Source organism: Camellia sinensis, chromosome 3, assembly GCF_055761805.1.
Source record: "Camellia sinensis isolate YWXY chromosome 3, ASM5576180v1, whole genome shotgun sequence".
Taxonomy (NCBI): domain Eukaryota; kingdom Viridiplantae; phylum Streptophyta; class Magnoliopsida; order Ericales; family Theaceae; genus Camellia; species Camellia sinensis.
Genome location: NC_138963.1, coordinates 36,360,545 through 36,374,665, shown reverse-complemented (window position 1 = coordinate 36,374,665; position 14,121 = coordinate 36,360,545). Strand labels below are relative to the sequence as shown.

Here is a 14,121-nt window from a genome sequence, read left to right as displayed (position 1 = left end):
ATTTACAAGCCTTGTTTTGTATTGTATGACATATTTTATTATAAATTTTATGTTTGTTATTTAAATACCAATTTATGTGGTCAAAATAAATAATAAAAATTAAGTAGTATTGAATCAAATAGTCTAAGAAAAACAACATAGGAAACAAACATTCAAATATTGCGGTAATTTAAGAAAATTAACTAGTTGAAAAAAACAAACTTAGCTTTAGCGAAGTCTAAGGAGGGTAAGATAATTGCAACTTTATCCTAATTTTTGGAGAGATTATTTTTGCGACTCAAATACGCTCTACCAGGGATGCTAACAACAAACCTTATCATTCAGTTAAGCTGCTCTTTGAGTTCTTAATATATTTTCATATCCAACTTTGTTAAATATTTTTTCTTCACTTTTTATGCATTATTGTAGATTGTAAAATATTTTGTTATAAAATTTTTCTTCTTCACCTTCTTTTTTGATGAAATCAAAACTTTTACCATCGAGTTTTCTATTGTATAATATTAAATGTATATTTTACATGGAGTATTATATTTTTTACAATATCTTCATTTTTTTTTAATAGAATATAGACTTATTTTGTCTATACTTTTTAAGAAATCTTTATTTAAATTAAAATTATTATGTAATTTGTCTTTTTCGATAGGATCTTACGATCCTCGATCTGATCCTTTAAACACCTCCAACGATCCAACGTAAGATCTCGATTTTAACAACCTTGCTTGTATATACTATTCCTATGGCGGTGTTTGGGGAAAATTTTGTGGTTTTTTTTTATTTTTTCCACTAAAAGACAGTTTTTGCAAAACCAAAAAAAATAAATCCAAACAAAATATCACATCCAACCCTATAATCATTTCACTTTTTCTCTTACAAACATCACATACAACCACAAAAAAACCCAACTATCTTCCCAAATACCAAAAATTTTTTCTCCAATAATATCCTACAACTAAAAAAATCTACATAAAAATCCACTTCTCAAACACCCACATACCAATAGTACGGACCTGAACAACATATATACAGGTAAAATTGAGAAGAAAGAAGAAGGACTTGAGCCCAATCTAGTGGGCCACAAGTTGGAAATGATTTAAGGGGGCCCATTACTATCATGAAACAAACTTTCCATTGAAAATGGGCCCTGAAGCCAGGAAGTCCAGTATACAGATCATGGGCTAGTTTATGTGGACCTATGAATATATGACGGAGGATTCTATTCACACCTAAAAAATCATTAAATACTCTTAGGTTCTGTTTGGTTGTGAACTGAAATCAATTTTCAACACGTGGGCTCGCGTATGACGTTTGGATACGATGTTCAAAAATTGATTCCGCGTGTTAATTCAAATTACATTTTGAAAATCTGTTTGGTAGCAAATATCTCCCTTTCAACATTTCTGCCTTGTTCATCATCTCCCAACTTTCACGTGAACCTCATCTACACCCGTCCTTCAGATTTATCACGGGCGGCTTCTCAGTGTTCAGATTCATCACGGATGAGTTTCAGAGAGTTTCAGAGGTCAGACTCATTTTATAAATAATGAATCTATCCAACCCGTTTCATACTCATATCATATTTCACAAATCAACTGAGTTACGATTTGTGCGTTGCGGACGATTTTTATTACGGGCAACCAATCAACGACGACTGCGAGGTGAAATTACTCACAAAATTATTTACATATTTTGTTATAGGGAAATTATTTGAAAAATTCATTCTAATTTTTTTTTTCAGGTCAAATTTATTGTCGAATTCGACGAGCAAACAGTGGCACGTTCAATCAGTATACACATTCCATCACCGGCGATAATTATTCAACTCCCACTAATCTGGTAAATAAATCCTTCATCCTTCATCTGTTATTTGAAAATGATTTCAAACGAGTCGATCAATTGTTTCAACTTTTTGTTCTTCAAGAATAGTGTAAATCATTCATTTGTTATGTATAAATGATTTTGGAGAAGTTGAAATCAATTCGTAAATGGTTTATCAGAATTTGGTATGTCGTATTTTCCATTTCAGATCGGTTGTTATTTGAAATTATGAACGGTTTGAACCTTTCTTCTATCAAATGTATAGTGGCAGTGCCTGGGACACCCAGCCGGTCGTCCCCCAGGTCATCCGGCCGGTCGACCACCCGGTCTTCCCACCTCTCTTCCGCTTTGTCTTCCACTTTCCATTCCTGAATGGTTTGAACCGCCGGTCCTCCCTGAACTGTTTGAACCCACCGGCTTTTTTACTATTTTTTTTCCTTAATTTCAATTAACAACCAATACTGATTTGTTTTGAATTCAAATCAATATAACACAATGTTAAACACATTGTTAAACATTGAATGTTAACTAAATTTTTTTTGTAAAACATTGTTAACTGAATGTTAACATTGTGTTTTTTTTAATTCAGATTTTTTTTTTTAACATTGTTAACAACCAATATTAATTTTTTTTTATCTGATTGTTAATTAAAAAAAAATTACTGATTTCTTTCCTACTATTTAAACACAATGTTAACTGAATTTTGAGGCTTTGAGAGCAAAGACACCCCAATGTTAACTGAATTTTGAAGCTTTGAGAGCAAAGACACCCCTAGCGCTGGCACACACGGTTAAAACCAGGGATAGCTACTGTTACATTACCATTTAGACATATATATGTCTATATTTATTTATTTATATGGTAAATAAGATTTATACAAAATATAGTAAAGTTTTTAATTTTTATAGCATTTCATTTTTTATTAATAATTTATCATTCATATGAATATGAATTAAAAACGAAAAAATAATAATGTTATCTTTTTTACATTAAAATATTTTTTATTTTGATCTTATTAAAAGATAAGTCAATATACTTATGTTAAAATTAATTATATTTTTTCATAATTTTTCAACAGATTAGAATATTTATGTATGCATTTTAATTTTTTATTATTTTGAGTCATATTTTAATTTATAGAAATAAATAAATAAAATGTTCATACCATACTTTTGTTTTGATCGAGTTCATACCATACTTTACCCTCCTTTTCTTTCTATTGGTTGAAATTACATTTTGTAGAATTAAAAAAAAAAAAAGGTTTAGCGAAATTTTTTTTATGCAAAACTTTTTTTTGATAAAACAAAAAAATGTTTTTTCCATGACTACTTGCAAGGGGTCGTTTGGGACACAGGAAAAAAAGTTGGTTTTGGGTTTATAAAAGTCGAATTTTTTTTTTTTTGTGGTTATATTTCTGCTATCTGAATGTTTTTTTTTTGTGATTATATTTCTGCTATTTAAATTCAATTAATCTGCTACGTACTTTTTTCCTTGAAATAAAATAATCTGTTCTTTTTCCTTTATCTGTGTTCTCCTTCAAATCATTTTGCACTGTTATTGTTGTATATCCATCGCAGTGTTCTTTAAAATACTTTGTTCTGCTTGTATATTCATCCCAAACTAGTTTAAATATAATTTGTATATTTATAGATGGATGGAAATAATTTCGATGACAATGAGAACACCAAAATGTGGACGTCCAGAATTGAAACGAAATTAATAAATATGTTGAGAGATGAGGTTAGAAACAATCAAACAACGGGCCGTACTACTTCGTGGACAATTAGGCATTGGAATCATTATGCAAATCAATTGCACAACATATATGGATTTCGGTATACAGGTGTTAAGGTGCGCCAAAAATATCAGCGCTTGAAAGCTGATTACCAGACATTCAAGCGACTCCAGGCACAGACTGGTCTGGGATGGGATCCTATTATAGGCACTGTTGTTGCACCCGATGAATTTTGGGATAAGGTTTTCCATTAATCTGTACTATTTTCTAATTTTATTTTAAACGTTTCATGATATACACAATGCTTAATTCTTGTTTTGTACTTGTTGTAGGCTAGCAGAAATGTGAAGAAGTTTAGGACAAAAGGGTTTGAATATTTTCAGGAAATGGCAGAAATTGTTAAAAATTGTTGTGCTACAGGGGCCCTGTCTCGTGCATCCACACAAGGACCCCTTGACTCAGAAGAAGAAGACGACATGTTAAATAAATTTTGGAACGTTGATGCTGGTGGGAGTAACGCTGGTGGGAGTAATGCTGCGGAGGCCATTCCTATTGACTTATTCGGGGATGAGTATATAGATCCAGCAAAGGGAAAAAGTCACAAGAGAGGCCCTGCAACCAGCCAGACTGACAGTGGTCGTTCCAAAAAGTCACGGTCAAGTGGGTTTGATGATGTGTGTGCTGCTTTCACATCCTATGTACAAGCCAAAATAGGACATTCACGTGCACGAGAAAATGAGACTGAGGCTGTAAGTGCAGGTGGTGATGATTATTCCCTTGATGCATGTCAAGATGCATTGCTTGAGCTTGGGGACATACCACCGTTGCAGTACGTTAGGGCACTGACACTGTTCAAGGATAAGGAATGGCGAAGGTTTTTCATGCGCACTCCTACCCATTTGCGCCTAGCCATGATCCTCGCTTTGCAGTGAACTGAGATTATCCCTGTTTTGCTTGTGTTAGCAAATCTTCTTGGCTGAACTGTTTGATCATTTCATTATCCCTGATTTGGTTTTAATTCTTATTTTTTTTCATTCCATCATATCCTCTTTCCTTTTCTATGTTCGTATGTTTTTTTTTTTTTTTTTTTTTTTTTTTTTTTTTTTTTTAAACTTTTAAGTGTTTTCTGTTATATTAAAACTATAGAAGTTATTATAATATGACCATGTGTTAAATAAATTTTGTTATCATCTGAATTTTACTGTTTCACCAATAACGCTAACTGTTACTGCATGAATAACATATTTTATAAGTATGCTTTTACTGTGATGTAGACAAAGGCATATGTCATCCGACAGAGAAAACAATACAATGGAGCTCTCATCAGAGGAGGATGAGGTTGTTGATGATTTTATGGATTTCTTGATGATTGCTGTAATGCATGACCATATCAACGCGTCAACTAGTCGCCGACCGCAGCGAACGTGTCCATTCAGAGGTGATGATTACATCTTCGGCCTATTAAATGGCCATCCAGAAACAATGATGAACGTTATGCGAATGGATGCACAAACATTCATTTTATTGAAAGACACTTTACTCCATAATGGCTTTATCGATACTGAACATATGCATATAAGTGTGGAGGAATCGCTTGGAATTTTTTTATACACTTTTGCACAAAATGATCGCCATTGAATAATGGCAGATAGATTTCAACACTCAACGGAAACAATTTGTCGGCACATAAAAATTGTTATGCGAGCATTGTGCAAGCTTTCATCATCGGTTATCAAACCACGTAACCTAGAGGACATCCCAGGAAAAATTTTAAATGACAGGCGGTTTTTTCCCTGGTTCAAGGTACGAATAGTGTGACTGTCCTGTAAATTTGTTCATATCCATAAGGGTTAATAAATATTATTATTTTTTAATTATGAAAGTAAAATCAATCAGTTTGTTTCGCTTTTAATATCAAAGGCTGATATCTGTCAATTAGGATTGTGTCGGTGCTATCGGTGGCACATTGGTGGATGCATGGGTCCCTGTTTCAAGACAACATACATTCCGCGGTCGAAAAGCAATGGTATCGCAAAATGTACTCGCAGCTTGCAACTTCGATATGTTGTTCACATTTATTAATTCTGGATGGGAAGGTAGCGCTCATGACAACGCTATTCTGGTTGACTCTATTACACGAGCTGATCTACAGTTCCCACACCCACCCAATGGTGACTGTCCCTGAACAACATACTGTATACTTTTTTCCTTGGCAGTTTTTATACATATCAATTGACAGAACTGTGTATTCATTATTTACATGTAGGCAAGTACTATTTAGTTGATGCTGGTTTCACGAACATGCTTGGATTTCTTGCTCCATTTCGGTCTCAACGATATCACTTGCAAGAGTTTCGTGGCCATCGTTATGCAGGACCTAAGGAATTGTTTAACCATCGACATTCGTCATTACGCAACGTCATAGAAAGAACATTTGGTGTTTTGAAGAAGCGCTTCCCAATATTGCGGTCCATGCCAAATTACAAGTCTACACGACAAGGGCCTCTCGTGATTGCATGTTGTGTAGTGCACAATTAGATCCGTTTGCATGCAGTTATGGATCCATTCTTTATGGAAGCTGATAATGAAATGGCCGCAGAAGTAGAAGCAGACGGCCTTCCTGGAGACCAACCTGACTACGTTGACATGTCACAACATGGGTTAACGTCCCAATCGAACGTTAGGGATGCAATTGCTACTGCTATGTGGCAAAATCATGTTCACCATGGGCACTGAAGATAATGGTTTTCTTAGTACATGTGTAGTTAAATATGCTGTTCATGTAATGTGTAATATGCAAATTTATGTATAGTCTACCAAAGACAATTAAATATGTTGTTATTAATATGCAATGTGTTTCTTAATAACTTTTAGAAATAAATATGTTGTCATTAAATTAAATGTGGTGGTGGGTGGTGGTGGCAGATGGGTGGTGGGTGGTGATGGGTGGTGGTGGCAGGTGGGTGGTGGGTGGCGGTGGGTGGTGGGTGGCAGGTGGGTGGTGGGTGGTGGTGGTAGGTGGATGGTGGGTGGCGGTGGGTGGTGGGTGGCAGGTGGGTGGTGGTGGCAGGTGGTGGTGGTAGGTGGGTGATGGGTGGTGGTGGTAGGTAGGTGGTGGGTGGTGGTGGTAGGTGGGTGGTGGGTGGCGGTGGTAGATGGGTGGTGGGTGGCGGTGGGTGGTGGGTGGTGGTGGCAGGTGGGTAGTGGGTGGTGGTGGCAGGTGGGCGGTGGGTGGTGGGTGGTGGGTGGTGGTGGTAGGTGGGTGGTAGGTGGTGGTGGCAGATGGGTGGTGGGTGGTGGTGGCAGGTGGGTGGTGGTGGCAGATGGGTGGTGGGTGATGGTGGCAGATGGGTGGTGGGTGGCGGTGGGTAGTGGGTAGTGGTGGCAAGTGGGTGGTGGTGGTAGGTGGGTGGTGGGTGGTGGGTGGTGGTGGTAGGTGGGTGGTGGTGGGTGGTGGTGGCAGGTGGGTGGTGGGTGGCGGTAGGTGGTGGGTGGTGGTGGTAGGTGGGTGGTGGTGGCAGGTGGGTGGTGGTGGCAAGTGGGTAGTGGGTGGTGATGGGTGGTGGGTGGTGGTGGCAAGTGGGTGGTGGTGGCAGGTGGGTGGTGGGTGGTGGTGGCAAGTGGGTGGTGGGTGGTGGTGGTAGGTGGGTGGTGGGTGGTGATGGGTGGTGGTGGCAGATGGATGGTTGGTGGTGGTAGGTGGTGGTGGTGATAAGTTCACCATTTAAAAGTGTAACAAATAACGAATAATAATAAGAATAATAAGAATAATAATAATAATAAATTAAATAACATAAAATAATTATTATATTTTACTTTTTTATATCCCCCGATTGTTTATTATTAAATATATATTTTTTTGCTTAAATGAATTTTTTTTCCCCTTTTCATTAAAAAAAAGAATGTTTATTGTTAAATATTTGTTTTTTTAGTACACATGTTTATTATTAAATTATAAGTTGTTGTATTTAATTTCAGAACATTAATTTCATTTTTTCTATTAATTGATGCACACAAATTATTTAATAATTGTGTAATTTTTATTTTTTTTATTGAAATGAAGGTTTTCATAGACATGTATGACATACTATTTATTAACATTATAACTGTGTAATTAAATGTTTCCAAAAAAAACCCCTCGTTCTTATTCATTACGTGAATAGAAAAGCTTATAACAAAATAACAAAAGTAAAACAATCATAACAAAACTCACCAAATAAATAAGCAAAACAAAAATAAGGGAAAAAAATATAACAACCGTATGATTTTTAAACAAGTTAAGCATCCTTATCAGGTGGTGTTGGAGGTGGAGGGAAATGCTGATGGTACAGCTGAGTGACTCGATGGTCAATCAGATCAATGCGGTTCCTTGTCAGTTCAGCACGTCTCTCGGAGTCTACGCGGAACTCACCAAATTGATGAATTAGTGAGTTCTGAGCGGTGGCAATTTCATCGAATCGAGTACCAAATTCATCAAACCGACTACCCAGTGTATTGAGCTGATTAGCCATTTGTTGTTCCCATTGTAGGCGCTGATTGTACCGTTCTTGTTCCAAGGCTAAATAATCTGTCCAGTAACGGGGTTGTTCATTTGGTGGCATGGCATTGTCATTGGGTTCTTCCTCATCAGGTATTGGTTCATTTTGAAGATTAAGAGAGCCCATCAACGTGTCAGAACCACCAGCTCGGGTCAGTGTATATTCAGAAATTGGTGAAGTGATTTTGATCCATACTTCATCTTCAAGGTTCACATCATGGGTTTTGAAAATTATGGTTAGTAAAGCTCCAAAAGGTAGGGACCGGCCACTCAGAGTATCCAATTTTGCAACCATCATTTCTTTTAGTAATATAAAGCATAAATCTAATTTTTGTCCAATTTCAAAACAATATAACAAGTAAACTTGAAAACATGCAACAGTATTATAATGTCCTTTTTTGGGGGTGACATTTTCAACTATCCATCGATGGAGAATACGAAGGTGAGGTTTTAAATGGCTGACTTTTAAATTAGTGCCGCTAAATCGATTGTCACAAATTGTGGTATAAATCTGAGTGACATCATCAACAATTTTTTCTAAGGCAGACTCATTTTGAAAATAACATTGTAAATCTCCTGTTTCGACTCCAATAATTTGTGCAAAACGACGCAGAGAGAGTGTGATTCTTTTCCCCTTAACATAAGAGGTAAGACTCCACGGTTCATTTTGTTGGTCACCCGCTGTCAAGTGAACATAAAATAATTGTACAAGATGGGGATATATCTTACTTGGTAAATTATTTAATGGTAACCATCCCATTGTATCTAATTTGCCAATTAAGAGTGAATCATATTGAGAAGGTAGTTTTACGTTTCTTCCCGTAACAATTGGTCGACGAATGAAATGTTCATAGGCTTGTTCATAATGATATGTTGCAAAATCATTAGTTGGATAGCCATCATCTTGTTGCTGTGGTGGTGGTACAGGGTTTGACGATTCACCAACTTCGGGTCTGGTTCGTTTTGTTCTTGGCATGATTGTTCTTGGCATGATGACTGTAAAAGTGAAAGAAAAATGTATATTAAAATATACGAGAGGTAAGAAAATTGAATGAAAAATATATCAAACATTAGTATCTTTTTATGCATACAAACTTATTTTTATGAAAAAAATAAATATAAAAAAATTTGGTGACAAAATTTAATTAGGCAGATTCCAAAGAAACAGATTTGTATAAAAAAAAAATCATAAGGAATAATATTTGTCATTGGGGTTTGATTCATAGAGTTTATTAGAACTTAGAAACTGATAATTAGAAAAATAAATGATAGTGCGAAAAATTTAAAACAGATATCAGAAAATATAACAAATGAAAATGGAACAGATTTATGAAAATGGAACAGATTTATGAAAATGGAACAGAAATGAAAAGTGACTGGGCCGGGATGACCGGGCGGAAGTCCCACGGGATGACCGGCCGGTCGTCCTCCCCTCCCCCTTCAGTGAAGCTAATTTCTGAAGCTCATGTCTGAATTTCTGAAGCTCATGTTTGAACCAAATATGAAGATGAACTAGCATCAAAATCTCACCTGTAAATTATGGAAGTGGAGAAGGAGGACCTAACCAGATGGTGGATATCTTCTATTTGTCTAATTTAATTCTGTGATGTAACTGGAGAAGGTGCTTCCGAGAAGGTGAAGTTGGTGCGGTAAATAGAAGGAGATTCAGATTTAATAGGAAGGGTGAGGTTCAGAAGGGTCAGGTTCATATAATTGTAGGAATTTTTTTTTTTTTTTTACTTTTTATTTGTTAAATATAATATTATTACTTTTTTCAAATCAATATCACATGCGTCCTCTGCTTTTTCTTTCCATCACTGTTAGAACACAGTTATTAAATAATAGGGAGTATATATTAAGTAAGTGAAATTACGATCTTACCCTTTGTATTTTGTTTTATATCATCACTTCTCATTTAAGTTCAGAGGGGCATAATGGTCATTTCACATGTCAATTCCTACAATTATATGAGCTCTTCGTGGACAATAATAGAGTGCATTTCTGTTACACATCTGTACTAAATTACAAAAAATGTAATAAATGAAAAATAAATTGATAATATTTTGTAAGATTTATATTATGATTTGTATTTTAAAATATGAAAGTTAGTATATTTATCCCTTATTTATTAATATGTATTTTCAAAAGTTGTTGACTTTAACAAAATGTTAGAAAAAAATTAAAAACGTATTTTATAAATGAATTGATAGAAAAATTAATTGGCAGAAAAAATTGACATCGGTTTATTTTAAAATGAAAAAATTATTTCGAAATCACAATTATTCAAAAAAATTACTAAAAAAAAATCATTGACAAAAAAAATCAATGTTTAATTTCAGTATTTTAAAAATAGTTTGGTTATTATTGTTGATAAAAAATATAGATATCGATATCGATATATGAGTTGTGTGTTTGATGATAAATTATTGATTGAATTAAGTTTTGAAAATTACTTTCAAAGCACATCACCAAACAAATTTTCACCTTTCACATGTCACATCAAACTTCCAAAACATAATTCAAAATACATCTTCAAAACACAATTCAAAACTCTATTTAAAAATCATAACCAAACAAATTTTCTACACTCAAATCATAATTCTACAACCCATAAACTCAAAATACAATTCATACTCTCAAATCACATTTACAAAACACAACCAAACGCAGGCTTAATTTTTAAGTACATCTTATTTAATTATTTAAAATTTTATTTTACTCTCATTACACTTTATTATTTTTCTTAAATTACCCTCAAGGTAAACCCAAATAATAAATAATAATAAACAAACTAAAAAAACTCAATTATTTCAAAAACTTTTCAATATAGAAAATAATTCTCAAATACAAAAAAAAAAAAAACTTATAAGCACATAAATATTATAAATACAAAAAAAACCGAACTTTTACATAATTATTATAAAACTTTTCAACACAGAAAAAAACTTTTACATTATAAATTAACCACAAAAATGCTCGTGGAAAAGTAAAAATCAAACTTATATGTACATAAGAGCATCCACAATGGAGCTGTCAGAGCATGTGTTAGTGTCAGTTGTTATTTTTTAGCTAGTCATTTTTCTGTTTTTGCTCTCACAATGAAACTGCTAGTAGGTGTGTTAGTGGTGTGTGTTAATATGTTTGCTATCTGCAGCAAGCATTTTAGCTAGTGGAGGGGAGCGTTTTTTTGTCTTATCGGTTGACCAGCCGGACGTTTGGCCAGTTGACCGGTCAACGGCAATTTTTTTTTTTTTTGACTTGTTGGGATTTTTTTTTGGACTTGAAATTTAATTTTAGGCTTGAAATTTTTGATTAAACTAAATTATTTATTTATTTTATTTATTATATATATATATATATATATATATATATTTAACACACACCTTAACACATCCCTTAACACATCCATTGCACCACCACTCACTCTCTAAAATTAACAAACTCTTAACACATCTTAACAAACATTTTTGGGCTCCACTTTTATTACTTTTTGTCATATAACACACACCTTAATACACTTTTTTAGCCATCTCATTGAGGATGCCCTAAGCATCTGGCACTAACAAGAAAGAGTAGTTCTCAAATAAAGTACTATTTAAATGATAAAATAAGAACAACTCCAATAATATATTATTGCTAATCTAACTACTGGACCCTTTAATTTTTGTCAAAAAAATGATATAGAAAATAATTGATGATGCTCTAAAAAAATTGTGAAACCCCTTTATATGAATACTTACCTCCTTTTTGATAGGTTACTTCAAAAAATTATTTTGATTATTACTTTCATCTATTATTTGATTTTGTTCAAATTTTCTTCTAGGGTTTAGGATTTAGGATTTCAAAATAATAAAAAATAATGATGTTGATGAAGATGGTTTTGGTAGGGTCGATTGGAGTTTTGGAGGGAGGATAAAGAAGAAAAAATATTTTTGATCTCTTGGAGAAGAAAATACAGAGATTTGAATAGGAATAATTGATTATGGTATATCATGAGAAAAAAAAAATATTTTATGATTTAATATGTGTTGTCCTCATTAGTAAATTCATATTAAGATATAATAGAAATTAAAATTTATAAATTTAAATTAGGCATATTGAGATATATTTTGGATTCAAATAGAATCCCCATATAGTACGGAACATGCTTTGCGCTAGGTTTTTGGAATTGCCCAAGTGAGATTGGCGGTGAGGTGCCTAGTAGAATCTTTGAAAATTGTCGTGGTTAAGAAAACAAAACCTCATGGAAAACAAGGTAGAAAGGATCACTGAATTTAGAATTATATTTGGTTTCTATTTGTAAAATTTATTTTTAAAAAAATTTTACTTTTTCATTTTCTATATATATATAGGAATTTTTATTGATAAATCCATTTTAAAGTTGTTATAACCCATTAGGTCCATAAAGGAATATTATAACCTGATTAGTCCCATATACTTTTCTTTTTATTCCATAAAGTTCATTTTACTAATTTTATATTTTACCTGGACTATTATACCCTTATATATATATATATATATACTGTGTTAATACATAACACGTTCCCTGTTTTTTGTTGATTCAGTTTTGGCAGTTTCTATCTTTACGCTTGTTATCATCATTCTAATTCAGATGGATACGTTTCTATCTTGCATGCTTGTTCCGAGGCTTTGATGTGCTAGGGTTTCATTGTTGCTGTTGTAGTCTAGTTCGGTGATTTTCCAGTGAAGACGGCGAATTTGAAGGTGTTCGGTTGTCACATTTCTGGTTTGGTTGTCACATTTTCCAGTGAAGACGACGAATTTGAAGGTGTTCGGTTGTCAAATCAATTGTTTTCGAGTTACTGGACGATTGTGGGATTGCATGATTAAGATTAGTATCATTTTGGTTATGAATACATGTTCACTTTATGTTTTGATTTGTATGATGGATTAGATGCTCTGTTTTTTTTATTAATATGGATCGGATGCTCTGTTTTTTCAATTATATGCATCATACGTGGTCCTGTGGAGGGGATGCCATTTAGATTATGTGACGAATGTGTAGTTCTCATTTTACTTTAATGTATCCATAATGAGGCTCTGTGTGGGTGATATAATTCAGAGTATATGTATTAATGTGAAAGTTTACATCTCGTTAATTTATGTGAAGAATGTGGATGTTCTCATTTTACTTTGATGTTTGCTTAATGAGACTCAGTGTGGGTGATATAATTCAGAGTATGTGGATCGATGTGAATGTTTACATCGTGGTCCTGTAGAGGAGAGGTCATCAGATTAGTGATGAATGTGGATGTTCTATAATGCAAAGTATATGGAACAATGTGAATGTTTACATCGTGTTAATATTATGTGAAGAATGTGGATGTTCTCATTTTGCTTTGATGTTTGCTTAATGAGGCTCTGTGTGGGTGATATAATTCAGAGTATATGTATCAATGTAAATGTTTACATCGTGTTAATATTATGTGAAGAATGTGGATGTTCTCACTTTACTTTGATATTTGCTTAATGAGGCTCTGTGTGGGTGATATCATTTAGAGTATATGTATCAATGTGAATATTCACATCTTGTTAATGTGAATTATGGATTTAACACTTGAACTGTATACGTAGTCATCTAATTTTTGTACAATGTGAATTTTCATATCGTTTTGGATTATTGTTGATTGTTGTATTGTTGTGTTTTTACATGGGATGGATACCTTTATGATGTTGGTGTGTACATATGGTTGGAGTACAACTGTAATAAATGTTGTCCCCGCATTGTGTTATTTGCGTTTGGTGGACTGTTTGTGTGAAAAATGGGAGGAGTTGTCTGCTGGTTCTATTTCACTGTTCTGTCGGTTACCTGGGATTAATAGGTGTGATTTGGACAATGAGGAAGAATTTCAGAACATGTTACTGCTTGCTAAATCAATGGGGGTACATTATGTAGAAGTTGTTGTTGAGTTGAAAAGTGATATTGGTCAGTCAAGTAGCTCGGGATCGCTGCGTGTGGGGGTTGAGGAAGAAATTGATGCACTATGGAGATTTTGCCACTATAAGGAGAAGG

At 34.0% G+C, this 14,121-nt stretch overlaps 1 protein-coding gene across 1 annotated transcript; it reads left to right on the top strand.

Annotated features, from left to right (window-relative positions):
* The first annotated feature begins 3,465 nt into the window (after positions 1 to 3,465).
* On the top strand, positions 3,466 to 6,286 carry LOC114282209 (uncharacterized). Its single transcript, XM_082917942.1, has 6 exons — positions 3,466 to 3,792; positions 3,883 to 4,424; positions 4,825 to 4,924; positions 5,490 to 5,721; positions 5,817 to 5,987; positions 6,105 to 6,286. Exons 1-6 carry the CDS (start codon positions 3,466 to 3,468, stop codon positions 6,284 to 6,286), a joined length of 1,554 nt encoding a protein of 517 aa, XP_082774068.1.
* Positions 6,287 to 14,121: the final 7,835 nt, after the last annotated feature.

What these genes read in the sequence shown, in the direction of transcription:
- LOC114282209 (XM_082917942.1), top strand. Translation starts at nt 3,466, where the DNA reads ATGGATGGAAATAATTTCGATGACAATGAGAACACCAAAATGTGGACG. An exon ending in CCGATGAATTTTGGGATAAG is followed by an intron (nt 3,793 to 3,882) that starts GTTTTCCATTAA and finishes TACTTGTTGTAG; the next exon opens with GCTAGCAGAAATGTGAAGAA. An exon ending in AAGGATAAGGAATGGCGAAG is followed by an intron (nt 4,425 to 4,824) that starts GTTTTTCATGCG and finishes ACTGTGATGTAG; the next exon opens with ACAAAGGCATATGTCATCCG.